The sequence below is a fragment of the Ruditapes philippinarum genome, unplaced genomic scaffold (assembly GCF_026571515.1).
Source record: "Ruditapes philippinarum isolate M1 unplaced genomic scaffold, ASM2657151v2 ctg5296_1_1_1_1, whole genome shotgun sequence".
Taxonomy (NCBI): Eukaryota; Metazoa; Mollusca; class Bivalvia; order Venerida; family Veneridae; genus Ruditapes; species Ruditapes philippinarum.
Genome location: NW_026857573.1, coordinates 110,303 through 137,695, shown reverse-complemented (window position 1 = coordinate 137,695; position 27,393 = coordinate 110,303). Strand labels below are relative to the sequence as shown.

The window sequence follows — 27,393 nt, the reverse complement described above, 5'->3', positions numbered from 1 at the left end:
TCCAACACACTGTGAAAATACAATATCCAACTTACCGGGAATCGTATACAATTATATGTAAGCAAATTAAATACTGATATTTTACATTCAATTTGTCAGAATTATGGACCCTCATTTAATTTTGGTGTAAGTATTATTCACCAATCAACTGTTTCACATCACGTTGGCTTATACGACCAATTGCATTTAATTGTTTCGTAACTCTTGCCTAAAAATCGAAAAGTCGAAACGCAATATATGTGTTTCGGCTTACAAACGCTTAATTTCGAAGACACGAAAAATCATAGCGATTACAACGCCTTTCATGTGCTGAGTTTTTTTCCATCCGATTGATGCTTTCTCCTTGTTGGTCAAACGAAAACCATAAATTACAAAAGTCGGCCACTATAGTCCTTATTTGCTGTTTATTATTCACGCTAGTGTTAGATCTCTTATCTCAATGTTAAATAGATTATGTAAATTCACAATTGAGTTGTTTTAATAGTAGTATATAGATAAGCGTCAATAAAAATGCGACTAGTGCAGTTTTTACAAGATGGAGAACAATTTCTTGGATTGGAACTTGAAAAATCAGGGGATATTTTCAATTTAAACGCAACAGATTCATCGATACCACGTGATATGAGGATATTTATAGAAGGTGGTGCAGACGTTTTAGAGCGGACACCAAGGTCAAGTTATAATACATAAATACAAATAAGTTTGATAAACTAACTAGTAAAATCTTTCTCCGAGCATAGAATTCTTCGGGATCATTGATGCCAGCATTTTAAGTGTTGAAAATTGAGTACCGCTCAAGCCGGTTCTAGGGGGCGTGACGGATGCTGCACTATTTCATAAGTCCTCAAATACAGACTCAATGAAACCGAGTCTGCAACTCTCATGTAATTTTGCTGATTTTAATGCGTCCAAGGGACCACTTTTTCCAGATATTTTTTATAAGGATAGGATCGTGTCTATTTATCCATTTGAGAATACAAAAAAAATACTGGTTTAATCTTAAGTCGATTCACATGATAAATTTTAGTAGGTCATCAGATCTGCGTATGCTTTTACTCGTATGAAAATTTAAAATACGTTCGAATTAATGTTTTAAAGTGTATTGATAAAACTAATTAAGCTTAAAATCTCTTCTAAAGAAAAAACAAAATTAAAAACGGGTACCCAAAGCGGAAAAAAATAAAATGTTGCAGGTACAGTTTAACTTGTTCATGGACGGTAGACGTAATGTGCAAACTACCGACCCCACCTATTAACACAGGCTTAATCAGTGAGTAAACATGTAAATGGGTAAATTTTGAATTTAGAAGCATCAACAGATGTTCTTTATGCAGCAGTTCATGGAACCTACAATGTGACACTTTGTGGTGTTATTCCACGAAAAACGGCGTATGGACCCAAGTAAAATATGAGTGTGTCTGAAACAAGAAAATAAAATAAGATGGAAGTTTGAAAGGGGGTCTTAGGGATTGAAGCCTGCGTTTCACTGACAGATGTCAAAAGACAAATTTAAAAAGCAAGCAACATGTCGTAAGGCTATTGAAATATTATTCAATATTATGTATGATAACCGGACAAAGTAATAACAAAAATATAATATCAATTGAAAGCAACACAAATCATGGAACTGTCAATGTGAGGCATTCCTTTTTTATAGATAAATGTTAACACATTTGTAGTTGTGTAATTTTAAAATTATTTTATTCAATAGTAACCGGTATTTCAGGTCTTCTTAAAGTTCGATTTAGATAAGAATATTATAACATGCATCATATAAAATTAAAAAATATTATTTCAGTGCTTCAAACAGAACAGACTGCTTGGTAATAAGGGATAGGATAAGGTTGCTTGCCCCAATTACTTCTTGTGAGAAGGTCTTGTGTATTGGCATGAACTATAGAGACCATTGTAAGGAACTAAATTTTCCTATTCCAAGAGAACCTGTGGTGTTCAACAAGTTCCCAAGCTGTGTCATTGGGCCAGACGATTCTTTGAAATACCCTGGATACACAGAGGTTTGCTTTCAAATATCATTAAAATATAATGTCATTATTTATAAGGCTTTTGGTTTTCTCTACCATTTCACATTTGAAACAACTAAGGAGGTAACCGAAGATGAGGTTCTACACAGGTGCAACTCGTAGTGACTGAAATATTTCCCGCCACTAGTTAAGCTTGATAATCACCATACGACCTTGCGGGTTTGCCCGTGTGCCCTGTCCTGTTTGGTGTCGTGCTGGGCTCCTTGCTGGTAGTCCTGTGTTGGGAGAAGCGTTCAATGATTTCCGCCATTCCTTGTTGATCATGCTTTTTCATATTTAAGCAGAATTTGACTTATAAACCAACAAAACACATTGTCTATAAATACAACAAATTCAAACATTCTTAACATTTTGATGACTCTTTAAAACTGAAAAAGACGAATTTCAACGTATCTAGTACTTTTATAATTATGACGTCACTGTACTTTTCAGGCTCTTGACTGGGAAGCGGAACTTGCAATAGTAATTGGCAAAACGGCAAAATATATCCAGGTTCTTTTTGAGTTTCTAAGATACAAAATATTTACAAAGAGCCTTTTCTTAAGATATACGCTAAAATGAAATTCTGAGACAGTGTGGAAAGCATATGATTATGTATAAACTTTCTAATGTTATCTTTTGTACTTAATGATAGTATGTACATTGTACTGTAGCTCTAATAAAATTTCTCCCCAGAAACCATACATCTCAGCGTCTCAAATGATTTTTTTTAACTTTTATATGTGACTTGGGTGACATTTTAATGTTGTTAGTTTATTCTCTATACTCTATATCAAAAAGCTACATTAATTATATTCTGTGTTCTTATTTCTCACGGGAAAACGAGACCATTAATACTTTCTCTTCAAAGTTTCATTCGACTTTGAAAAACATCTAAAAAATTAAGTAAAAAAATCGGGATTGGTATTTTTTTCAGCTTTAACACAAAGATCGAATGCATCCTTAACAAGATATATGCTTTTCTTAATTAGAAAATCACATAGATAGTGTCTTTAAGGATATCCGTAAACGTCATTACTACAATAAGCACTGAAGTATATTCCTTTAGGTAAAAGACGCTATGGAATATGTATTTGGCTTTACCGTTGCAAATGACGTCACTGCACGTGACTGGATGAAGAAAAATGGCGGACAGGCGGTTCTTGGAAAAGCAAGAGACCAGTTTTGCCCTCTTGGACCATCAATACTTACAAAAGACGAAATTAATGGTATGTTGAATTGATTAGCAAGAAGTTAAATATATTAAAATTTGTCGTTACTATATCATCCGTTTGTATGTGTTAAAAAGTTGGGGTTTTTTTTTTTTGCATTTTGCTTCTTCAAACTATCTACACAGTGCTTTGAGGATATTGTAATATTTCCGTAATTATAAATTTCAACTGAATAAAGTTTGTACTAGAATCATGTGAAAAAAAGTGTTTTTTACATTGTTGCAGATCCTCACAATCTCCGGATCTCCTGTAAGGTTAATGGGAACCTCAAACAAGACAGCAATACGAACCAACTTATACATAAAACTGAACAAATCATTGCTTATATTTCTAGGTAAGATTTTATTTATCATATTTAAAAAGAAATTCTGTTTTTAAACGATGAAAAACTTCATGCGATCTTTTTAAGGCTTACAAAAAATCATTTTGTACTAAGAGCTCAAAGGTGAGTTTTTTTTGTTCTAGCACTTTGGTTGTTGTCTGTTGTCTGTCGTTACCCACATAATATTTTATTCTCTTAAATAATGTGGTTGATTTTGACTAAACTTCACTAGAATGACCTTTGAGTGATCCTCTACAAAAGTTATACAATTGGTTTGAGTCTCATAGACTAGAAAGTTTAAGGAGCTACGAATAAACATTATAAACAAATTCATTAAAATTGCCTCAGTAACTATGATGCTCTTAGCATTTATCATCACCTGTGGTGCTATATAACAGTTACATAAATCATGTCTCAAGGATAAAAGAATCGACCCCTTAGTTTAGATGGACTACTATAGGAAAATGATTTAAGCCATCTCGTGTGAAACTACAAGGCACACAGCTTATATATTTGGTGCATATGTATATTGCATTGCCTAGTTGACCTTTAAAATGTTATGTCAATAATGTCTTTGTCTAATAAAGACCCTGCCCTGGAGGCCATATATTATACTTAGGATCATACATGCATATGTGTAGTAAAATAATCCTGGAAAACCTTTTCTTCGGAACTACAATATGAATTTCAGGTTCTCGACAAAAGTGATATTAATTATGCCACTGGGGTCAAAATAGCCGCGACTTGGAGGTCACTTAGTTTATATCGACATATATAGAGAAAACGCTTTTATGTCTTTTTCTATAAAACTACACTGCACAGAGCTTAATAATTTGACATATTATGTCCCCAGTAGACCTCTACAAAATGTAACATAATTCGTGTTCCTGTAAGTTCATTTAAAGTCAAAAGGGGCCTTTCTTTGGGGCCACCTTGTTTATAAAAAATAAAATCAACAAGGCAAGACGACGTTCACAGAACGCAAAATCTTATACAATAAATGCGTCTGAAAAATCTTCTGCTCTAAAACTATAATGTCTAAAGCATATATAATATTTGGCACGTATAAGTGTTATATATTTCTTTACAAATGTTATATAAATCATACACTTGGACAAAACTGGTCCTATCTTATAGTAAGTGGTTACTTTGTTAATGGGCTTAATATATAGAAACAGATTTAGGTCTTCTGCTGTGGAACTACAATTTCAAGAGTTTACATATTCGACATTTGATATCTCCAAGTAGACCTTTACAAAATATGATAAAAAACTCATGCCTTTAGATTCAAAAATCGCCTGCCTCTAGATCACTTACATTCTATTACAGGGGAATAAGTAAACATCTGATATTCAGATAACACAATACAAAATGCTTAGAAAATTGACATGTTGCATTCCCTGGCATACCTCCATAAAAGTTTTATTGACAAAAAAATGACCCAATTGCCTACGTCTGCTTTGATGAATAATGACCATTTCTAACAATGAATCAAAGATGAGCGATCCAGAGCCATCATTTAAAAGTATTTTTAAATAAAATCGATTAATATTGATACAAAGAATATGGTTATCTTTTCAGGTTTATAACGCTGAAACCGGGAGATTTGATTTTAACTGGCTCCCCACCAGGTGTTGGTTATTGCAGAACACCACCAGAATCGCTCAAGGTATGTCTGAACCGATTTGCCATTTTAACTGTGTTGAAAAAAAAATTCACAAATTCTAATTTTGAGAAACTTCCAGGCTTTCGACTCGCCGCTAAGTGGTCTTTAAGCTAATATGTATATTATAGCAGTGTACACGTTTTGGAATCATTCACTTTTTCATATTTTATTTCCAGATTGGGGATGTTGTCGAAGTTGCTATTGAACATATCGGAACCATTACCACAAAAATTATTTGAGTTTGTTTTTGGGAATGGTTATAATTTCAATAAAACTGGTGAATATCACACGAAGGTGTTTTTCTTACCATGTTATAATATATAGATGAAAACATTTTCACACTAACATTTGCCAAGAACTGTATACATTTAAGGGCAAACTCAGACAAAGAACGGTAAATGATTAATACTTATGTATTCAATGTTTATCAGGAAATGTAAAAATAGCCCAATTGTGACTTATTTGAGGTCCACAGATGCATTTTTTGCATGTTTTTTCTTTCTTTTATTGTACGGGGTTGTCACCACTTCATTAGCTGCTCCTTTGCAGCTACGATAAATTCTTTTTTCCGTCCACGGAATACGACTGCATTCACGTTATTCTTGTCAACTAGATTGCAATGAACCTGTTCATCTCTACGTTTACTGTTCAAGTACTCTTTTATCTTAACATTATGGTAAAAATTCTTTGGTTGTACACATTCGTCAGTGTGAAGATTCTTTATATCATTTTCCAGCTCTTCCATTTCATACTTGACTTTTAGAAATTCCTCATATCCACACCTGACGTCAACGATCATCGGTTCTGACTCGGTGAACGCACGTATTGTTACTGTATTAAACTTCCTCCTTAAATCATACAACTCTTTGTTGAATAAAAAGTAAGCAATTCTTGCATGTTCTCCTCTAAGTCTCCATTCCACATTTTTCTCAACGAGTCTTTGTGTAATTCCAATGTCGGGCGTCTTCTCGTTCAGTTTCTCAAGGCTTTGTACAGCCAAATCGAGAATTTCTTGCTGTTGACCGTATATCTTCATGTTATCATCTACGCCAGCTACTTTTAATCCATATGTGTTTTCGATCACGCTCTTCAGGCGAGATTTCCCTCCAGTCAGTTTCTTCCATTTCTGTAGCAGGTACTTTGGAATCTTCACCGATACATGAGTTATTCTGAGAGAGCTCTGAAAAAAATAATGTATCTGTTTTATATTTATATTGCTATTTAATATGAACTTGATTTTGATATTGCAAAATTTGTGATCAAAATAACAAAGTATGGAAAATGATACTGTTAACAAACCAGTGATAGAACGGATGGTCAAACATCATATTCAAATCCGATTTTTCCTAAATATCGCAAATCTTATCAATTGCAACTGCATATGGAATAGTGCGAAACTTTGCTTGCATGTAATAATTAAATTTTCTTTTCTAATGCTGGTTGATTGCACAATTTTAACCTATATTAACAAACATTATGGGAAATGATATTTTTCGTTTTGAATGAAAACAGAAATACACAGGTGATTATGGCAAACACAGTTTGATTGGACCGGCCTGTCCATAGAAAAAAACAAAAGGTGCCAGAAAAATATAACAAGATTAAGATGAAGTTCTTTAAACAGCTTTCAAGGAGGCAGTTCAGTTAGAGATAGAAACTTTTTTATACAGACAATGGTGGCCAAACGATTGAATAAAGCCTGGTATTTGCATTTCACCGTTTTGCAAACGATTCAAGTGTATTAATGTGTTACTACATGACAATAATCGGGTAACTGGTAGAACTTTAGACGCTGAACTTAAAATCGTCAAGTCATTAAGAAATTTATGATTTGTTAACATAGTAGGAAGATCAAACTTACATTATTCATTATTTTACCAAAGATTACTAAAAATACCTGTTTTCTGACAATACCAAATGGTCTACTAGTGCTGGTTTGTGTATTTTCCATCAGATGACTATCTATAACTTGCATACACCGTAGTTTTAACGAAGTTACCGGCGTTTTCTCCCTGGTTGTGTCTGAACATATTGGGCATCGTAATCCGTCATTTCGTGAAGCTGATTTTGTTACGCAATGTTGACATAGTACATGCTTACATTCTAGAAAGATTGGTCGTGTTGAATCTCTTTTACACGATGAACATTCTAAATGAAGCGTTAAAATGCTGTTAATAATTGCATGATATTATGTACTACATCACATAGATTGCATGGTAATCATCGATTGAATTTGCATTATTAAGCTAAAATGTTTTGCGCTACATCTGGTTATGGAGTTATGAATAATAAATGCGATATTATATGGTAGTATGAAATTGTCACTTAATCAACAATCATTAGTATTAGTTCAATCGATATATTGGATGCAGCTGACTTTCCCAAATGATATAATGTACAGAAATATCGTTCAATTTCATTGCGGCTTAGTTGATATGATAATGAACGTGATTTGTTGCACTGACCAGGAAAAAATGTAACTGTTAGGTGGGCAACATGGTGTTTAGTACAAACATATTTGTATAAATATTTCAACAGCTTCCTCATACAGGAGAATATCCTTACTTAATCACTTACTTTTGTAACAGTTTAGGTCATATGGCGCCGAAATAGGAATTTGATGATTTCGGCTAATCTCGGGTGTTACAAACTTTAAGCAACACCAGAGGTCAAAAACACCTCACCTGCTTGAGATAAGAGGTACATAGACTCCAATATTCGAACCCATTTAGTCTCCCCTTACGATCACGCATGTATGAACGGTGGCTGCTATTCTGATGCCTAAATCTGTAAAGGCAACCCCTCAGCCACAAGAGGAAAGAATATAATCAAGAATAAAATCAAATTGGTAATCAAATTTTTATCTGTAAAGCGGCTTTTGCTCACAGTTTAAGACTTTTACCAATCGGTTGTTCGGACATTACTGTGTTTTTATTTTCTGCTATGTTGTAAATATCCGGAAATTCGTCATATTTCTTTAAAACAAAGTTGTAATATTGTTATATAAAGTTTACCTTTACAGAACAAACTGAGGAATTCCTGTTTCACGTTGTTCACAGTTTTGTCGTCAGTCCCTTGTATTACAAGCTTAAAAACGCTGTCTGTCTTTTCCATGTGACATAATACGTCATCATTATTTTCTTTCATTAGTACATACAGCTTCATTCGGAATTCATCATGTTTCGGTCGAAATACTTCAGCTTTTCTAAGGGTTTCCACCTCGTCTTTAAATCCCTCGATTTCACAATTAACGGCATAATAGTTGTCAAAACTTGATGCTATAGTTAATTCTATGTTTCCGTTGAAACCAAAATGCGGTTCTACTTCGGAAGCTGTATTTTTATCAAAATTAGACTTGTCACTTCTTCTCGAGAGATGTACTGGCTGCACTGCTGTTTCAGAATTATGTTTTTTCAAGACGCTCAAGTCATATGTGTCAATCAAAGTTTCAAGTTGCCTTTTAAGTAGTTTTGTTATAGCATGTGCATAAAAACCTTCTAGCGTCCACTCTATCAAACCATAACTGACTCTTTTCGAGGCAGGTTTTTTACCCGCGCATATTGTGTCAATAGCCAGTTCAAGAATGTCGCCAGACGGTGCCCGTATTTCAAGATCATCTGTTTCATATAAGAGACTCACATGCAAACCAAGCTCGTTGGATAGGTCTGTAGATAACTGTTCTATATCTACTTCTCGCTCTTTCATAAGTCTAGTTATAACCGACTTGTTAAGAATTTCTCCCTCTGGCCACTGAATAAATAAATAAATAAATAAATAAAAATAAAATGAAACTTTTTCAAATAACGAATATCATAGTATGATCATTAGCTTTACTCTTCTCTCTATCTCTATTGGCAAATTTACATGATTTTTCCTTCAAACAGATGTGTTACATAAAACCAGTTTTATATTTTTACGCTGAAAAAAATCTAGGTTCCCCGATGGTTTAAGCAATGTTTCTTAAAAATATATATTTTAAAGCTGAGTTCTGTTTTACAAATATTTGCTTTTGAAAAATACGATTTTTGTTGCAACATTTTGTTTTAAATATTTCATATAGCTGCTACGTGCATTCTATTTATTGTTGTTGAAATCAATCTACTTACACATTTTTCAATTGATTTACAGTGAGTCCTGGTCCCTCCAATGCGATTATGAATTTCCAGACATGAATCACATAGCTTCTGTTTGCATTTCCTGCAAAACATTACCGTGTCTATATCCTTAGTTAAATGACAAGTATCACAGTCGACTGGGCGGATCCGCTCAGGAGTTATTGTTTCGCTAGATGGTGTTGGATTTCTAATGTTCATTGAAATATCCCCTGAATTAGCTTCGTCTGCGTTACTCACATTGTGATTTTTACTCGTAATATTTAACTGACTCTCTTTTGGTTCAAGTGTTTCTTTTCCAGTTGGACTGAATGTTGTATCCATTATTTCAAATTCCGTTCGTTTAGGTCCTTTCCGGCTAATTGTTGCCATTTTTGCACGTTTATACTTACATATTAATAAATGTTCAAAGCGTCATTAATACATGTAGTTTTGAAATATCCTTTACATTTAACAAGCCTACGATATATTCAATTACCTACTTGTATATATGTTTTCGCTGCTTGATTGACTATTGTTATAGACAAAAGAAAAATTGAAATCGATATTTTAAGTAGTCAATATTTCTAATTATATTGCTCCTATATGATTGAATATAAAACGTGTAGCATGAATATAATAATAACCATTATAATACACAAGAAAATGCATTATGACATATTTGGTAGGTCATCTTTTCTGATAGGATTCACTACTAAATCTTAATTTTACACTAACGCATGCTTTTTGTCGCAAGCGTTTTCGGGTCAGAGATTGGTAAATGTTTCAATTGGTTGTTTGCTTACAAAGAATTTAAAAGAATGAAGAATGATGCTACACACACACACACACACATTAAATGGGTTATAAATAACTTGTCATGTCTCGCTCGTGGTTGTATTCGGCACATCACTAGCCCTTATACAAGAAGGCCGGCTGACAAGCCGTTACATACTATATACCAAGAAATATCTATAGAATGTCAATGTATATGTAAAGATATATACTTTTATATAAAAGTAATTAGTGATTAATAGTTATACCGTGAAATGTATAAAAAATGAAAACAATGTCGATCTTTTTTAGACCATAGTTTACTCCTTCATACAGGTACATATGTATATCTTTAACTACAAAATTTAATAATAATATCACTCGAGCATGCAAGAGATACATTGAATAGTGCGGTCGATAAAATATGATGCATTGTCAGGTCAAGCATTAAAAGCTATTTTCAAAATGAAACAATACTTACAGAAATTTACTTATATAGATATAAAACATAAAATTGAATTGTTTGACAAGTTAATTAAACCGATTTTATGTTATGGATGTGAAATATGGGGCATGAATAAAGCTGATAAAATAGAAAATATACATACACATTTTTTGAAAAATATTTTTAGGGGTAAAATTACAAAACCCAGACTAATTTTGTATACGGCGATTTAGGTAGAATGCCTTTAAAACAACAAAGAATAATACAAGTTTTAAATTCTGGTTAAAGATAATTAAATGCGATAAACGTGAAACTGATTAAACAAACATACAATTTGATGCTTGAAGATATTGAAACGAAACAATGAAATTACTAATTGGGCAACATCTGTAAGAACAATTCTTGAAAATTTAGGCTTAAATTATGCATGGATATTTCAAGAAATAGGAAATGAAAACATTTTTATAGCAGAAATCAAGCGAAGACTTGAAGATAATTTTATTCAAACCTGGATGTCTGAAGTTGAAGCTTCACCCAGGGCCGACACATATAAACTTTTCGCTACTTTCGGTTTTTCGAAATACATAGAACAAATTAATATCAATAAATACCGAGCTGCTTTAACAAGATTTCGTTTATCGTCACACAGATTGTATATAGAAACCGGCAGATGGCATAAACCGCATCCGATTCCAAGAAATGAACGCAAATGTATCTTATGTAACACACTAGAAGACGAATTTCATTTTCTTTTAGAATGCGAATTATATAAAGATTTAAGAATTAGATATATAAAACAATATTTTCGAAAAAAGACCGAATATTCCAAAGTTTGTTGAACTTCTTTCCAGCGACCAAAAACAAATAAATACAAATCTTGCCATATACTTATTTAAAGCCATGGAACGCCGTAGCATAGTTTTATATTAAATGTGAGTCACTTTTCTCCACAAAATATATTTTTACATTTTTCTCTTGTGGAAGACTCTATTTTGATGTATTAATAATATTTTTGTATACGTGTGCATGTGTGTGTGTGTGTGCGTGTGTGTGTGTGTGCGTGTATGGGTGCGTGCGTGTGCGATTTTTTTTTTTTTTTTTTTTTTTTTTTTTTTAATTCTCATGTTTAATATTCATTGTATTTTTCAAAATCTTATTGACGTTGACTATAATAGGTGTATAACTGTTTGAAAATTTGAGAAGATTTATATAAAAGCATTTATGATACTGTTGTTTCACCAATCGCCTCTTATAGTTTGCAAACTGATAATGATTGCATGCAGTGATGATTGATATTTTTTACGATCTCATACATTTATGCTGATTTATATAGAATTGGACCGCCACTGATTATTTTGTAAAAAAAAAACAAACTTGTATTATATGTATGTATATATGTACTCACAGGCATTTGCCTTTTGTTCAATAAAATTATTATTATTATAAAATAAAATCTTGGAAACTACAAAATAAACGGATTTCAGCAGCTCTAGTCCCTTTACACATACGCATGCAGTATATTTAGCTTTTCCCAATAAATAAAAAAATAAAAAATTTGGGGTTTTTTTTTTTCCCAGACAAAAAAGGCTTCGGGCCGAACGGTCTTTTAGTAAATTTATTTCCCTTTTTAAACTTTGATCCCAAAAAAACCCCCAGACCCTTAAAATTTTAAAAAATTTGGTTTGTAAAAAAAATTATTTTTATAATATTAAAACCCCATTCTGCAATCTGGGGAAAATAAACGTTTTTAAAAACTATCGTACTTATTTATATCACTTTGGCACGAGGAAAAATTTCCCTTTTTTTTTTTTTTATCGCGGGGACTTGTTCAAAATTTAAAGGGAAGGCAACAAGACCAAAATTTGTTTAAAAAGGAAAAAACGAACGGGAACAGCGGTAAAACGTCATGTTTCCCTTGTTTTTTTGCAAGCCCTGATAAAACGCAAGGGGGAAAAAAGGGTTAAAAAACACAGCTGACTTTTAAAAAACCTTTTTGCTTTTCCCCGACAAATTTTTAATTTTCAATTTTTCCTTTTCGTTAGTCCCCGCTAAAACAACCAGTTTTAAAATTTTGGGTTGTTTTTTCGTCTTTTTGCCCTTAAAAGACTGGTGAAAAAAATCCTTTTAATTGGATGGCTTTGTTTTCGTTTTTCGGGCCTTTTTGTTTAGCGTTTGCTTTCAACAGATTTTTCAACCCCTTTTATAGCCTTTATGAGAATTTTACTCGTATTTTAAGAATAAATTTTAATGGATCTTAATGATATAAAAGAGGGTTTTACATTTTTAAATTTTAAATCTTATTTTTTCCCTTTTGTTTTTGGGTTCTAAAAATTTAGAAATCGGGATTTGAAAACGGTCTTATAAAAAAATGGGGAAAAAAAGTTCATGCTTTTTAAAGATAAATTTGTTTTCCATAAATGACTGTTACGGGGTTCTGTCATGATCACAGGCTGTTTTTCTGTTTGGGTATATGAACGGCCCTTAAGTACGTTTTAGGCTAGGTGTTAAACTTTTACGATTGTTAAAATTCCAAATGAAAGATGTGGCAATGTTCAAACTATAGAACAGAGTTAGTTATACCGTTTAAATCCATAAATTTGATATTAAAAAATCCTTTGTATTAAATGCGCATTACGAAACGTGTTCCGACCAAAATTGCCAATATGCAATTTAAATTTTCTCTTGTTTTCAATTTAATTGCATTGATTCATGCTTATTAATCGATTCGGTCATAAATATCAAAATCAAAGGTAGACTAATAAAGACTAAATAGGTTTTTTTCAAATAATTGATAGAATGCCATTTAAACCAGTGGTTTTTATGTGTATAAATTTTTCATCTTGCGGGATGCTGGGTATATCTAATATTGGATCATGTAAACTCAGTAGTTGTTTCCTGATGAATACATACAGCCATTGACTTTAGAGCCAGGGTGTTATATACGTTGACAAGTTAATTTCTGAAATTTATTCTACAGATATAAACAGTCATGTATTTTTGCAACAAAGAGGTGGGGAGGAGAAAGGAAGTATCATGTGTAAAGTGATAAATTTAGTTTCATTTGAAATACAGTTACCGTTTTATAGTGTATATTGTTGACAGTATTTCAATATGGTGATGAACTTTTCATTACTCAGTGGGAATATCTCCTCAAACCAGGTAGAATGTACGACGCCAACTTGGGGGTTATAGTTATTTAGCAGGGCAAGTGATTGGATATTGTTTAGCATTCGTTCCTGTAGTTGATATAACTATAATATTATAACATTAGCGTACACTGTACGTGCACCGAAATTAAAAGCTAACACCCGGTTGTTTCTATGTTCGTTGATGATCTGTAACACATTCACCGGAGTTTTTGTACTTCCGGTCAAGTTATTTGGATTAATTTCTGTTAAGATACACGTTCGTGACCAATTAAAGCTCTTACTCTGTGATGTCGGCAACAGTTTTGATGTCATGACCCGCAAAGCTTTATATTTCACCTTTCCGTGTTGGTTTTCGACGCAATATATTTCAATATGTCGACCTTTTAGACGAAGTTACTGGTTAAACCGGAAGTTCAATACGACACTATTCATCGGATGTTGGATAATTCCAGCTATTTTGTCTTTTTTTTTAATCTTCCGAAAATTCACATAAAAGGGATTGAACAACAAATGGAATGTTTATTTCAACGAACAAAGATGTGCCAATTTATTTCAAATAAGCCATACGCCTTTGCAACAACAGGTATATGTTATATTGTGCCGACAGCGTTCATTTTGATTTGCAATGCATGTACAAAGTCATCTGTTAAAAAACGGGAAGAAATGTTTTATAAACTTGTACAAATCAACACGAAAAGACGCAGTTTTAACAGGAGGCATTTTGGGACAAAAATTGGCGCGCATAATAATTTTGTTATCATATTCGTATATTTTATGCTGGCTCCCTTTCTACATTATTACTTTTACAGATCCTCTAACATCTTACAGGGTACCAACCTACATGTGGGTTGCTTGTTTCTTGGATAGGGTACTCAAAACTCTATTATACTTCCAATAATATATCTCAAATTAACCAAAGTTTTGACATTTTAGTAAACAAATGGCATATTGACTATGCAATGCCTTTCTGTAATTACATGTACGCTTCAAGGTAGTGGCTACATTTTTCACAAATAATTGAATATAAAACATGTGTTCATTTTAACACATAAATAACTTGTAAACCTTATTTTATTTCCAATATCTAGAAAGAAAGAAGTTAACAAAACTTACATGATACTGAGAAATATATTTATCGTAAAGAATAATTAAGCAAAGCGTATTTTTCGATACTAAAATCTTTATGCACTTCTTATGTTAACTTATTATGTTTTGTGTTTTAGTTTTTCTACAAAACCATTTCTGTGTGTACGCTATGTGTATTTAGACATGTATAATTTACACATGTGAACATATGTATAAATGAGTAAGTAAATTGTTTATTATAGTAGCATAGTTTATAACAAATATATATACTTGATAAGAATACATACAAAAACACCCGGCCCATCGGACCTATAAGTTTATTCTTATTATATACATGTATGTATACATATATAAACTGTGAATAATACATAGCGCTTTTCAAACGGAAACATTTTCCAAAATATATAAATATTTCCAAACCATAAATTTGATAATTTCCATGGAAACAGGTCAATTGTAATAGAACTATATACAACTGAAATCATATTATTGTCCATGATCACTAGGTTTTCTGATAGCTATCAATTTTTTCTATTTTATTTAATTTTACTAAATACTTGAGCATCCTATCAAAACGTAGCAATACTTGTATGAGCTGGAAACTTACTTCTTAGTTAAGCATCCTATCGTAATCTGTAAACGGACACGTGTATATAATTTATTTTATTTTCTCTCTCAGGTGGATATTGTCTCTGGTAATCCAATGTCATTTGCAATTATGATAAGCGTGGTAACAAATACATCGGATGAAACTTTCTACTCAGTGTCCGTTAATTAATGAAAATAATGTATTGTAATTTACATATTATCACGGTTTCCATAGAAACACTTCACGTGTTACCTTAGAGACATGCCAGCAGACAGATCAGTCACACTCATTACCTTCCACGTTTTAATTGTCAAGCAAAACACAAATATTTTGTTGTTCTATTATAATATCCATAAAATGATAGATTTTATTAATCGATCCATTAGCCTCTTGATTAAATTTCACGTTTGGCTTGCACAGACATGTGTTTATGCTCTGAAATATTCACGACGTTTGTATAAATCCCTCATAACATAATAGTAATCTTTTAGAAATATGAAAATCCTGATTTGTATCATCTTATATAGGCTAAGGTAATCTGAAAAATAAACTAACCTTGAATTTTATTTCTTTTCGTGTTGATAAATCCGACTCTGCAAAAAATGTAATCTTAAAAAATCCGTTTCTATGTAGAGACTTTATAATTCTTTTAGACAGTCGCATTTGATTTAAAGACAGTGGAATGAAAAAATGGAAAAAATTAAATTTGGCTTTGAAAATTGTAATTGGTTAATCGGTTTTAAAGAATTGCAAAAAATGATATACATATAAACATGAACAATTATAAGTTTTATTGAAATTAAATAACATTTCAGAAATAACAGGAAATTGACGTGAAATTTATTTCGAAATCTTGAAAAAATGTTAATTGTTAAATTCTGCTTAAGACGGGGGTGGGGTTGACGGTTGTTTATACTTAACAGACTCAGTCAAATCGAGCCTGCAACATTTTCAACTTAACAGTTTTTGGAAGTCATTGGATTTTTCTTTTCTCTATTTTGTCCTTCTTTTCATCTGAACAATACCATTCATCAACTATTGGACAATTTTCCTAATACGTATTGACTAAATAGCAAACAGTGAAGGCAATAATTAGACAACAGGTTTGTCGTCATAGAAAATAATATAAATTGTGTGTCCTTTTAAATTTGTGAATTTTTGCTGGAACAGAAGGCTAGATCGGAGATTTGAAATAATGGTTAAACTGTTAATTTGAAAATTGCATTTTAATGTTGGAACAATTCAAATCAACATCGCAAATATATCAAGAAAGAACTTTGTATTCAATAGCACAACATAGATGTGCATTATTGGTGCGTCCACCTGTATCAATATGTCCTTTGCAGAAGACTGTTCCGTGCATGACCAATATTCTATAAAAGATTAAAACAAATCATGTTTTTCATGTTTGAAAAATAATCTGCCAATACCGACGCTCTTCGAATAGTGAAATAAAGAAAATTGGGAACATAATCCAGTTGTTTGTAAAAAGTAGGAGCAAAAATGGAAGAAAAAAATATGTCAAGAACATTTCGTTACCTTAGTACAGAAACCGGTAAACTCCTTATATAATTTCATAGGTGTTTATTAGTGCATTATTATGATGATTTTATTGAGAGCAATAACGCACCAAAAATATGATTAATAAAACCGTCCGTAACAGTTAAATAGTATGAACTAGTTCATATTTCTGAAACACAAAACAGCAACTACGATTCCCTGACTAAAAAAAACCTCTTCTGTTGATTGAACACTATTCAGATACTGCAAAAAGCCAATAAACGGAGTTTGATGTTTCACGTTAAATCAAGAAAAAGGTCATGTTCATATTAAAAATTTATTCCTAGAAATAAAATCATTTATAAATTCTGTATTCAAACTCTCCCATGTAACGAAGGTCTAGCGGAGCATCCACTTGGAGAACAACTTCTCGTTCAGATGTTGGTTGCAGACACGCAGAGGTTTCTGAAAGACATGTTAAAAGGGTTTAAACAAGTGTGGTCTGTGTGTGACTGTTCTTGTGTGAAAGATATCAATTTATATTCTTTATTGTTAGAAACAACATTATGAATCATATTCCGTAGAAACATTATATAATCTATATTTGTAGAAACAATTATCTTTAACATAAATTCATAGAAAAAAAACAACACTTTATATATAAAATATATTCGTAGAGGCAAAACTGTAAAAATGTACACGTGTACAAAATATAATTTGAAATAGTCATCACATGCATTCGTAAAACAAGATTTCTTTATGTGACATATGTAGAAACAACATTATATAGACTATTTAAACAACATTCTTTTACACATATTCATATAATTACCACTATATAAAACACACATTCATAGACACAAACTTTTATAAAATATATTGTAAAAATCAAAATAACATACATTCATGTACCCGTAGAAACAAGATAACATAACCTATACACGAAGAAACACTATAACTTAATTCATATATCTGTCAACTCAACTTAAAATCACCCAGATCTATCAAATACCCTGAGGGACTTTGAATAGCTATCCAGCACATTCATAGAAGGTTAATAGTTTTTACCTGCTTGTGTCACAAAAGTAAAAAAAATAAGCATAGACAACTAAGATCGTCTTAGAAAATTCGTTATATTACCTATCTAGGTCGGTGTGACTTTAAACTCAACAAATATGTTTAGTAAGACGACAAATATCCACTATTAGCCACTATTAGAAAAACACAACATAAGGTAGGGTAACTTATGTTCTCAGTTACAATATTGTATGACATAAACAATGGCCATTTACTAGTATATACAATAAAATCTATAAGTAGGACAAATAGTAATAGTCACGAAATTTAATTACCCACATTTATAGTCACAGCATTAAGTGATCTAATTTGGTTGACCGATAATAAGGTGTTATTTATTGACACCCACATAATTACGAGGGCATTTATTGAAAGTCGCACGTAAACGTAATCTAATGACTATACATTTTTATGTAATTTTCTTGTTTTCACCGCTTCGGAAGGACCAACCTCTTTTCCAAAGTTTTACATGCATAGTCACTATTATTAGTTATTTTTAGTCGTTAACACACAATACCAGATGACCTTAAATCACAAATAAAATATACATCAAAAACACGATTATGCTAAGAGACACAATACACTTCATATAAAAGATTTTTTCTCAATTTGATCTAGACTGATTTTCCCTGATAAAACAAATTATTGAAAAGTAGATTTACCGTAGGCAAAAGGTCCTAGACGTTCGTTAGTAGCTTTATCTGTAACATTGAAGAATGTTCCACCTAAGACCTTTATGCATATTATTATTTCCATCTAAATACAAAAATTAATAAAAAGTGAAAATATAAAAATGTTTTATTCTTTTACAAGTGAAAAAAGATAAAATTTCAAATTATTTATCACGAAAATAAGGACCAGAATAAATATGTTTCTTTTTCCAAACGTTAAGTTCTCGGGTCATCTCAAATGTCGTACTGTAAATTCTTGATGTATATCTTTGGTATAAATATTAAAAGTTCTTCACATTGATTATAAACTTAGAATAGACTAATATTACCCCCGTGCATATTTTGGAAATGCAGCATGACGTGACCCTAGGATGATTCCAGCGGAATGTTCCACTCATGCATTCTTCTGGAACATTTACGGTTCTTTAAAAAAAAGAGTGTAATTTTGTAACAAAATGACAATATATATATTTTAAAAGAACAAATTGTCTACTTCATTTATAATTTTTCGCCAGTTGTTATTAAAATCATTTTAAAATAGTATTTTGTAAATGAAAACTAAGTGCTGCAGCGTCATGATGATTTCTGCAAAATAACATTGTAATCATTGCCAGCATAGTGACAAAATTGTGGTGCCAAACCAATAAGTATTTGGTGGAGAATCTATAAAAAATCATAACGTTTGCTATCTATTCAGACGAATCAGGTCTGCTAAAGTTTTTTATCAAGACGTCTGAAAACTGATAATAAAAACATTTAAACATAGTATAAATAAAAAGAAACATTTAAGGGAAATTCACCAGTCTCGTTCTTTTCTTTTTATTGGAATTTGTTGCTTATTCTAAGGACAGATAATTCACATTGAAGGTGAACAATACATAATGTCGTTTGCTAATTATAGTCGCTGACTTCCTTTTAGTCATTGTAAAAATCAAAGGAAACGATGCCCAAGATTTATGTATATTCTGTCTATGCAGGTAACTGTAACAGACTTCCTTAAACATGAATATGTAACAACAAAATATCTTAAATAAAAGATGCAGTCTAGTTATCAAAATTAAATAGACACTCTAAGTGTATAACTTACCTGTCGGGAATCTCCGGACATATTCACATGGTTTTCAAAAAAGTCCCAAACCGGAAAAACCCCACTCCGAAAAAAAATAAAAATTTATCAACATTTTTTCTATGTGTTATTTAAAAAAATAAATTTTAAAGGGTAAAATGTGTTAAAAAAACTGGGTAAAAATACAATTTTTATTAAATTTATATTTAAAAAAGATCCCGTAGCTAAAATATTTTTAAAAAAATTTAAAAAATCATAAAAAATTTCTTTTATAAATCTATACGGCATTTAACAATAAAAATGAAAACAAATAAAGTTTAAAAATTCGCTGGGAAAAAGTGTTCTTATATTTAATTTATAATTTTAAACGACCCTTTTTACTTAAATTTCTTTGTAAAAAAAAACCCGGGAAAAAAAACTTAAACCGTTCATATCCTAGTGATTTAATTTTTTTAAAAAAACAGGAATTTTGTGAAAGAAAAATAAATTTTTAAAATGATTAAAAAATAACTTAATTTTTACAAATTCTAAACTTAAGAAATTGTAATATAAATAAATGAAATATAAATACATGCGTTTTTTTCTTTTTTTTCCGGTGTATGTTGTTTTTTTGTTGTTTTTTTTTGCATTTAAATACATTGTACTTTATTTTTACAAAGTAAAATAAACGAAAAAAAAAAAAATGTCAATTTTAAACTCATGGAAAAATATGAAAAATGTTTTGAAAAAAAACATTTCCTATTCTTGACCCCTTATGTTGAGTATGTTTAAAAAACAGTAAATATAGGTTTAAAGTTGATCAAACTCCTTTGTTTTCCCTTTTATGGTTTTAACCCGTTTTGGGGTTTTTTTTGGTACAATAACCCCTTTCGAAGGGATTCCAAAAATTTCTTGCCCGGGTTTGATATTCAAAAAAGTTAGATAATTTATACACAAAGTAAAAATATATTTTTATTTATCCCCCGGGTTTAGATTTACGATAAATTTTTGTGAATCGCCCCCGAAAGGTAATTTCCCAAAATCTCAGAACAATTTAAAAAACGTTTTAAAAAATTTTTAGGTCAAAAAAATTTGATATAGTTTTTCATTTTTAATTATTTTTCTAAAACAGCCCAACCCCCCAAAAAAAAATTTTAAAATATTTTCTTCAACCTCTTGAAAAATTTAAAAATGGTTTCGAAAAAGTTTTTTATAACGTGGGGAAATTTGAAATATCATTCTATTTATTTGGGTTCCCCAAATTTTTAAGTGTCCAGGAAACCCGGTTTGTTTTTTGTAAATTTATATAGATGTATTTGTCTGATTGCAAGCTTACGTGTTATTTTTATTTTTACAAATATTTTAGATATCTTGGTCATCCTTTTTTTATTTGTAAATCGCGAAATGTATTTTATATGCCAATAAACCTGAAACTGGTAAAGAAAAAAAAGCAGACATCCAACACATTTGTAATAAATACGGGTTTTCTGCAGACGATAATACATTTATTTTAAAAGGACACAGGTGTTTTATCAATGCTTTCATATATTTAATATATTTTCTTGCTATTTAAAGCAATAGTCTTTATTTCACGTATTCAATTCGAGAAAGTGCAAAGTAATTAGAGCTATATTTATAAACATACCACAGTAAAAGATGATTGCCAAGAAGAAATTATTATTTTAGAATTTCTGATTTGGACAATTGGCAATTAGAAATGATATACGTATATACAACAGACAATATCGATTGCCCGTTTACAAGCTTACAAGAATATAAATTTCTGTCATATTTAGATTATAATATTTGTTCAGGGGGTTTTTTTTTTTAAACCCAAATTGCTGAAAAAGCAGCCCCCCCTTTTTAATTTTTTAAAAAACCTTTACAATATTCAAAGACTCGATTTTTGGTGGCATAAAAATATTTCCCGGTTTTTTAAAAAATTTTTGACCTTTTTACATTTAATTGCCCCCCTTAAAGATGTTTCAAACTTTTTTTGGTAACCCCTTTTAAAAAACCGAAATTAAAGCCGAATGGCCCCGATCACATTCCAATCTGTGATATCACTAACAACTCCATATTAAGACATCATTTTAACTGTATTGCTTCAAATGTTTTCTAAGACGAAACTGCACTAACTATATTTACAATGAAACAATTATTTTGCTATTATATGGGTATGTTTGATTTATTCTCCTTAATAACACAAACATATATCAAAAACTAGTATTGAGTTTGAAAACTGTCAAAATTAACATTTTCAAACGCATTTACTTATTATAATCTAGGAATATCTAAATTGATGTTGAAATAATCAAAGACAATCAAAAATGTTTTTTTTCAGGAAGTAACAAATTTTATTAAGCAACAATTTGAATTAAAGCAAGACTTCAAACCGGGACTATAAATTTCAATAGCAGTTATACATTAATGGTGCGTCCATTTGTAGTACAATGTCCCTTTGAGAAGACTAGCTCGTGCATTAATTCTGCACAAAACCACAATTATAACAAACACTTAAAAGTTCATAAAGCTTCCAAAACATGCTGTTATTCTATTTCTCAATGATTCTTCACTTTTGGTGTCCTGATAACTCATAGTTCATTACAAACATAACTCATAGTTCATACAACTTTTTTGATGTTTTTGGCAATAATTAGTAATATAAGTATTTAAAATGGAAGTCAAGTACCACTTTGATTTTCCATATTTACTTCTTTATTTACCAATTATATGACATTCAGAGTTACCTACTACCAGTGATAAGCATCTTACATGCTTTTAATCAATTATTAAATATTTGTTCAAATTTTATGGTTATCCCTTTCGAAAAAAAGTAATTACCGAGACATAATGTGCCTTTAATTCTACATCATTACTGATTAATAATTTCATTCAATATTAAAGACAGCTATAATGGAGTAAAATTTACAAAGGAGATTCATTAAATTACAAGGAGGGAGAAAAATATCTCTATATAATTAATAATGTACTTTCCCAACAACGCACACAGGGGATCTCCCAAAAAGAGACCATTGTTATCAACAAATAATATCACGGAGATCGTCTCCGTACAGCTACTCCGTTCATCTCTGACAAAAAAGACACATCCTTCCTAAAGATACTATGCAGGTGATAGCCTATTTAATAGTTATCCCAGCTTTATATTCAAACAAGAAAAAACACAGCTTCAAGTTTCAATTTTATTTCGATAATCTAAATAATTTCAATTGAAAAGTCTGTATTCGAACTCTCCATGTAACGAAGACTTAACGGAGCGTCCACCTGAAGAACAATATCTCGTTCTGATGTTGGTTGGAAACAGGCTGAGGTTTCTAAAAAATGACATTCATAGCCCGAATAAAATAAATTTAAGGAAAACATATTTTAAAGTTTTACATATTTTAATAATTTTCGTTTTAATTTTATTTGCATCACAAATTTAACAGATCTACCCTTCGTATCAAACACAGTTAAGATTTCATATATTCATTTGGGAGCCCAAAAAGTTTTTGTCAAAAAAATAAGTGGGCCCATTTTATATTTGGGGAAGTTGATGTATAGGTAAATTAGTAATTTCATTTATTTGTTTTTTGGGTAAATTTAAAAGGGAAACCCTCGAAAGTGGAAAAAAATATTAAAAACCAAATAATAAATGACAAAGTCACACCCTTTTGAAGACAATTTTGAATTTTTTAAAGTAATCAAAATTTTCCCAGACGTTTTTGGTTTGGGAAACTTTTTTCTGTCAATTTAAAAATGTTCCCCCTTTTTTGTCCAATAACATATTGTTTATTTCCATTGATAGATTAAATATAATATGAATAGCATGTTTTTTTAATAAAAAGAAAAGAAAAGAAGAAAAAAATGAAATTTCATAATAATTGTATGATAGACAAATTTTTATTGGAGTACTATAAAGTCATTTGATACAAACTATATTTTAATTAAAGTGTATTTAAGCAAATAATGGTACAAAAATCTTACTTTGGCTTCTAACAATTAGAAAAAGATAAAGTCTTACTTTGATTCACTATATTTAGTAAAAAGTGTTACCTCGTGCATATTTTGAAAATGGAGCATGGCATGACCTTTAGGATAGTCCCAGCGGAATGTCCCATTCTTGCATTTAGCTGGAACGTTTACAGTTGTTGTAAAATCGTCTGAGTTGGGGAAGCTTTAAAATAACAATAATATTATTACCACTTTTAGAATACATATTGAAAGAGCACATATGTCAACTGATACAAAATCAATTAGGTGAAAATGTGCAGACAATTAAGTATAATGGGAAGTAAAATAATAAGATTATGCTTCCGCACCGTTTTAAGCAAAAATTAATTCCGACAATCATTTTTATAACTGATAAATATCATTACAAAAAACTACCTTTTTGTAAAATATAGAGGGAATGTTTTTAATTATTTAAAAACAATTATACTATCATTAAAATTGTTATTTTCACACACAACTTATTAATTATCAGAACTTACCCGCCAGAATACTTTGGAAATACGTCGCATGGATTATCGTATAAAAATCCGGAAACTGTTAGCACACCAATGCAGAAACAAATAAATTTGATCAACATTATTATTCACTTTAATTTTCAAACTAAATAAATAAGCGACCAATAAACGATAAAGATTCAATTCAAAAATTGTACATATACATTTGTATGATAAGGGAATTTTTATCATTATTTTTATGACCTTTGAAATGTTCTAAAATGTTACCGACTTTAGACTTTTACCTACTTTTTCGTCCAATGATGCGTTCTAAATATGAACATTTCTGAAATTATATTTTGCATATCCTTTTAAAAAGAAAATCAAACAATTTATTTTAAAATAACAGACAATAGACCTACAGCTTTTAATATTTAAATTACCATATGATTTTTAACGAATTTAACACATCTGTCATCTGGTCTAATGTCATTATGTCTTGATTACTAGGAACATCAACTTTCATCTTCATCTGGAATGCCATTATATTCTACAATTGCAAACTTTCTCCTTCTTAAAGGAGCTCCACTTTCAGAGGTGCAAAAGCTTAAAAACATGAAATATGAAATTCTTAATTAGATTAACTGAGGCAGTATAAACGAAACACAAGTTATAAGTAATGATATAAAGCTAAAAAAATCAAGCACCATTATGTAAAACAACAAAAACAACACCAACAAAACCCCCGCAAAAACCAAACAAACAAACGATGAAAAAACAACTCAGTGGAGTACCTTTAACAATAAGAACAATGATGAAATAAACTTGTAAATAATAAAACCATCAGTATCATCAGCAATTTATTATTAATGAAAGATTTTATCGGCTGCATATAATTTATTATTGAATATATATATCAGAAGGTCATATTAGATAAAACCGACTTAAGATGAAAGTATTTTATTAATTGAATCATTGTGGTATCATTTTTATAATCTTGGTGTCATAGAAACTGTTTTAATTGTATTTGAAATCCAAGAGTTTTGAAAAACAAATGTGTTAATTTTACCTGAATATCTATTTAGACTTTTTCAATAACTTTCAGTTGCATTGGCAGTACATGAATTATGTATGTTGTAACAGGAATCGACTGTATTCATGATTTAAAAGAATTGAATTATGAATAGAAGTGCAGAGGCAGGTGACCTTTTTCAAGTAAAATGCATACAAAGTTCAACCATGTAAAATTATCGTGTGTTTTGATGTCTCTATAATTAGATAAGTGATTCCATTTCCGTAGGGTTTACAACAGCTTTAAATATTTCATAACCATTTCAATATCATTACTTGGTTTGCTTTTAACTTTCGGTAGCATGAAATTATCACGTTATCAGTACATCAAAAATGATGAATATTTTCCATAGGGAATACACCGTTTGCAAGATAAATATAGCTTATGGAAATAAATTGGGTATGTGACGCTGTTTCAGGACTGTAGTTACTTCCCTTTGTGAATAGAAACGCCATTTGATTTACTAATCTAAGAGACAAGAATTAATGTATATTATGAATATTTTCTCTTCTGATGTTTATGTAATTATTTTTGACTTCAACTGTCAGTTACCTCTAGGAATTTTTTATTTGATTTTTGTCTCAGATTCTAATCATTGTGTAGTATATAGTCACACAAATAGAACGTATTCTTACTGACGTATATTGTATCGATATTAAATTTGTCATCTACTTACTTAACTTTGAGTAAACATGTGATATCAAAACGCCGAACAAACAAGCATTTTTATAGCCTAACCACCATTTGCATGTACAAAACGGCTGTTGGACTAATCCATCAATATACTAGGATTTATGATTAGGATTTATGATAATATTATACAATATATGAAAATATCAGAAATATAAAAACACCATTAACATTATTTGTTTTTTTTTTTTTTTTTTTTTTTTTTTTTTGGAACCACGTTTAAGGCCCTTTTATTTACTTTTCCTTTTTACATAATACATTCATTTTACATTTTTCAATTAATTATTTTACATAACATACGTTACAAACTAATATATATGTTGTTGTAGACATTTTAAAATAATTTCAAAGAGCTTAAACGTGCATCTCTTTAAGAAAAAGTTAAGAGTAAGGATAGTATATTTTAAACAAGATAGAGTTTTTTTAAATCAATTTTTTAAAAAATTTCTTGAGTCAGTTGGAAAAATACTGACAATTTGGGGAGGTGCTAAAATATAAAAGGATAATTTGCAAGAGAATAAAAAACTACGATAAGATAAAAAAAATGGTAATATTAAGAAAGAAAGGCTGCTTTGGTAATATACTTCTGACATATCATCAATCAGTTCTTATAGCATTATTAGAAAGTTATTCCACTTCCTGTTGAAATCATCAAGAGAATCATTTTGAAATGCTATGTATTTTTCTAAAGATATTCTATCAATCAATTTTCTTTTAAACACAAGATTATTTGGTATTTTCTTTTTTGTTTTACAACTATATATATAATATTTGACAAATAAGAGAATATATGATAAAATTTTATTTCGTGAATGAAAAAAGGACAAAAACTTGTCTTGGGTTGCATGTATACCAATTTCAACCAACCATTTAAACAATTCATTCCAGAAAATTTGTGTATGTTGACAGGTCTAAAATATATGTTCTATTCTATCTATTTCCATATTACAAAAATCACAAAGACTAGACTCCACTAATTTACATCTGAAGAGAAATGTGTTAGTTGCAATATTTCTATGTAAGAAATCAAAATAAAAATTTTGCAAAATATTATCCTTACAAATATCAAACGCATTTAAATATATTTGTTGCCAATTGAATTTTTATCTGGAAATACTGCCTCCCATTTTAACTGGGATTTTAGTTTTTCATTCTGGTATTTTAGCTTTCTTTCTTTTTGAACCTGTGTTAATTTTCTATTTAGGAGATGTGTTTCTGTTTTTTCTAAAAGCTCATAAATATTTATTTCCTCAGTTGTTACAGAAAGAACGACATTATCTAATTTTCTTTTCCAACATGTTGGGATTGAAGAGATAAGTCTATGGTAATTTAAAAACTCAGTATTAGGAATGTTATATTCAGTTTTTAGCTCACCTGTCACAAAGTGACAGGGTGAGCTTTTGTGATCGCTTTTCGTCCGGCGTCCGTCCGGCGTCCGTCCGTCCGTAAACTTTTGCTTTAAATGACATCTCCTCATAAACCACTGAGCCAATTTCATCCAAACTTCACAGGAAT

The 27,393-nt window shown here is 30.6% G+C and overlaps 2 protein-coding genes and 1 long non-coding RNA gene across 3 annotated transcripts; 1 reads left to right on the top strand and 2 right to left on the bottom strand.

The window, feature by feature from the left end:
- The first annotated feature begins 1,604 nt into the window (after positions 1–1,604).
- Positions 1,605–5,530, top strand: LOC132750195 (fumarylacetoacetate hydrolase domain-containing protein 2-like). Its single transcript, XM_060740141.1, has 6 exons — positions 1,605–2,015; positions 2,475–2,534; positions 3,091–3,250; positions 3,479–3,587; positions 5,157–5,244; positions 5,418–5,530. The coding sequence occupies exons 1-6, from the start codon at positions 1,890–1,892 to the stop codon at positions 5,478–5,480; spliced, it is 606 nt and encodes a 201-aa protein (XP_060596124.1). The 5' UTR covers positions 1,605–1,889; the 3' UTR covers positions 5,481–5,530.
- A 14-nt stretch (positions 5,531–5,544) lies between these two features.
- LOC132750194 (uncharacterized) lies at positions 5,545–10,116 on the bottom strand. The gene is made up of 4 exons (XM_060740140.1): positions 9,348–10,116; positions 8,256–8,991; positions 7,139–7,389; positions 5,545–6,421 (listed from the first exon to the last, which is right to left on the bottom strand). Exons 1-4 carry the CDS (start codon positions 9,723–9,725, stop codon positions 5,762–5,764), a joined length of 2,025 nt encoding a protein of 674 aa, XP_060596123.1. The 5' UTR covers positions 9,726–10,116; the 3' UTR covers positions 5,545–5,761.
- Positions 10,117–17,198: 7,082 nt separating this feature from the next.
- Positions 17,199–18,707, bottom strand: LOC132750202 (uncharacterized). Its single transcript, XR_009628514.1, has 2 exons — positions 18,615–18,707; positions 17,199–17,340 (listed from the first exon to the last, which is right to left on the bottom strand). It is a non-coding gene; the product is annotated as an uncharacterized LOC132750202 (long non-coding RNA).
- Positions 18,708–27,393: the final 8,686 nt, after the last annotated feature.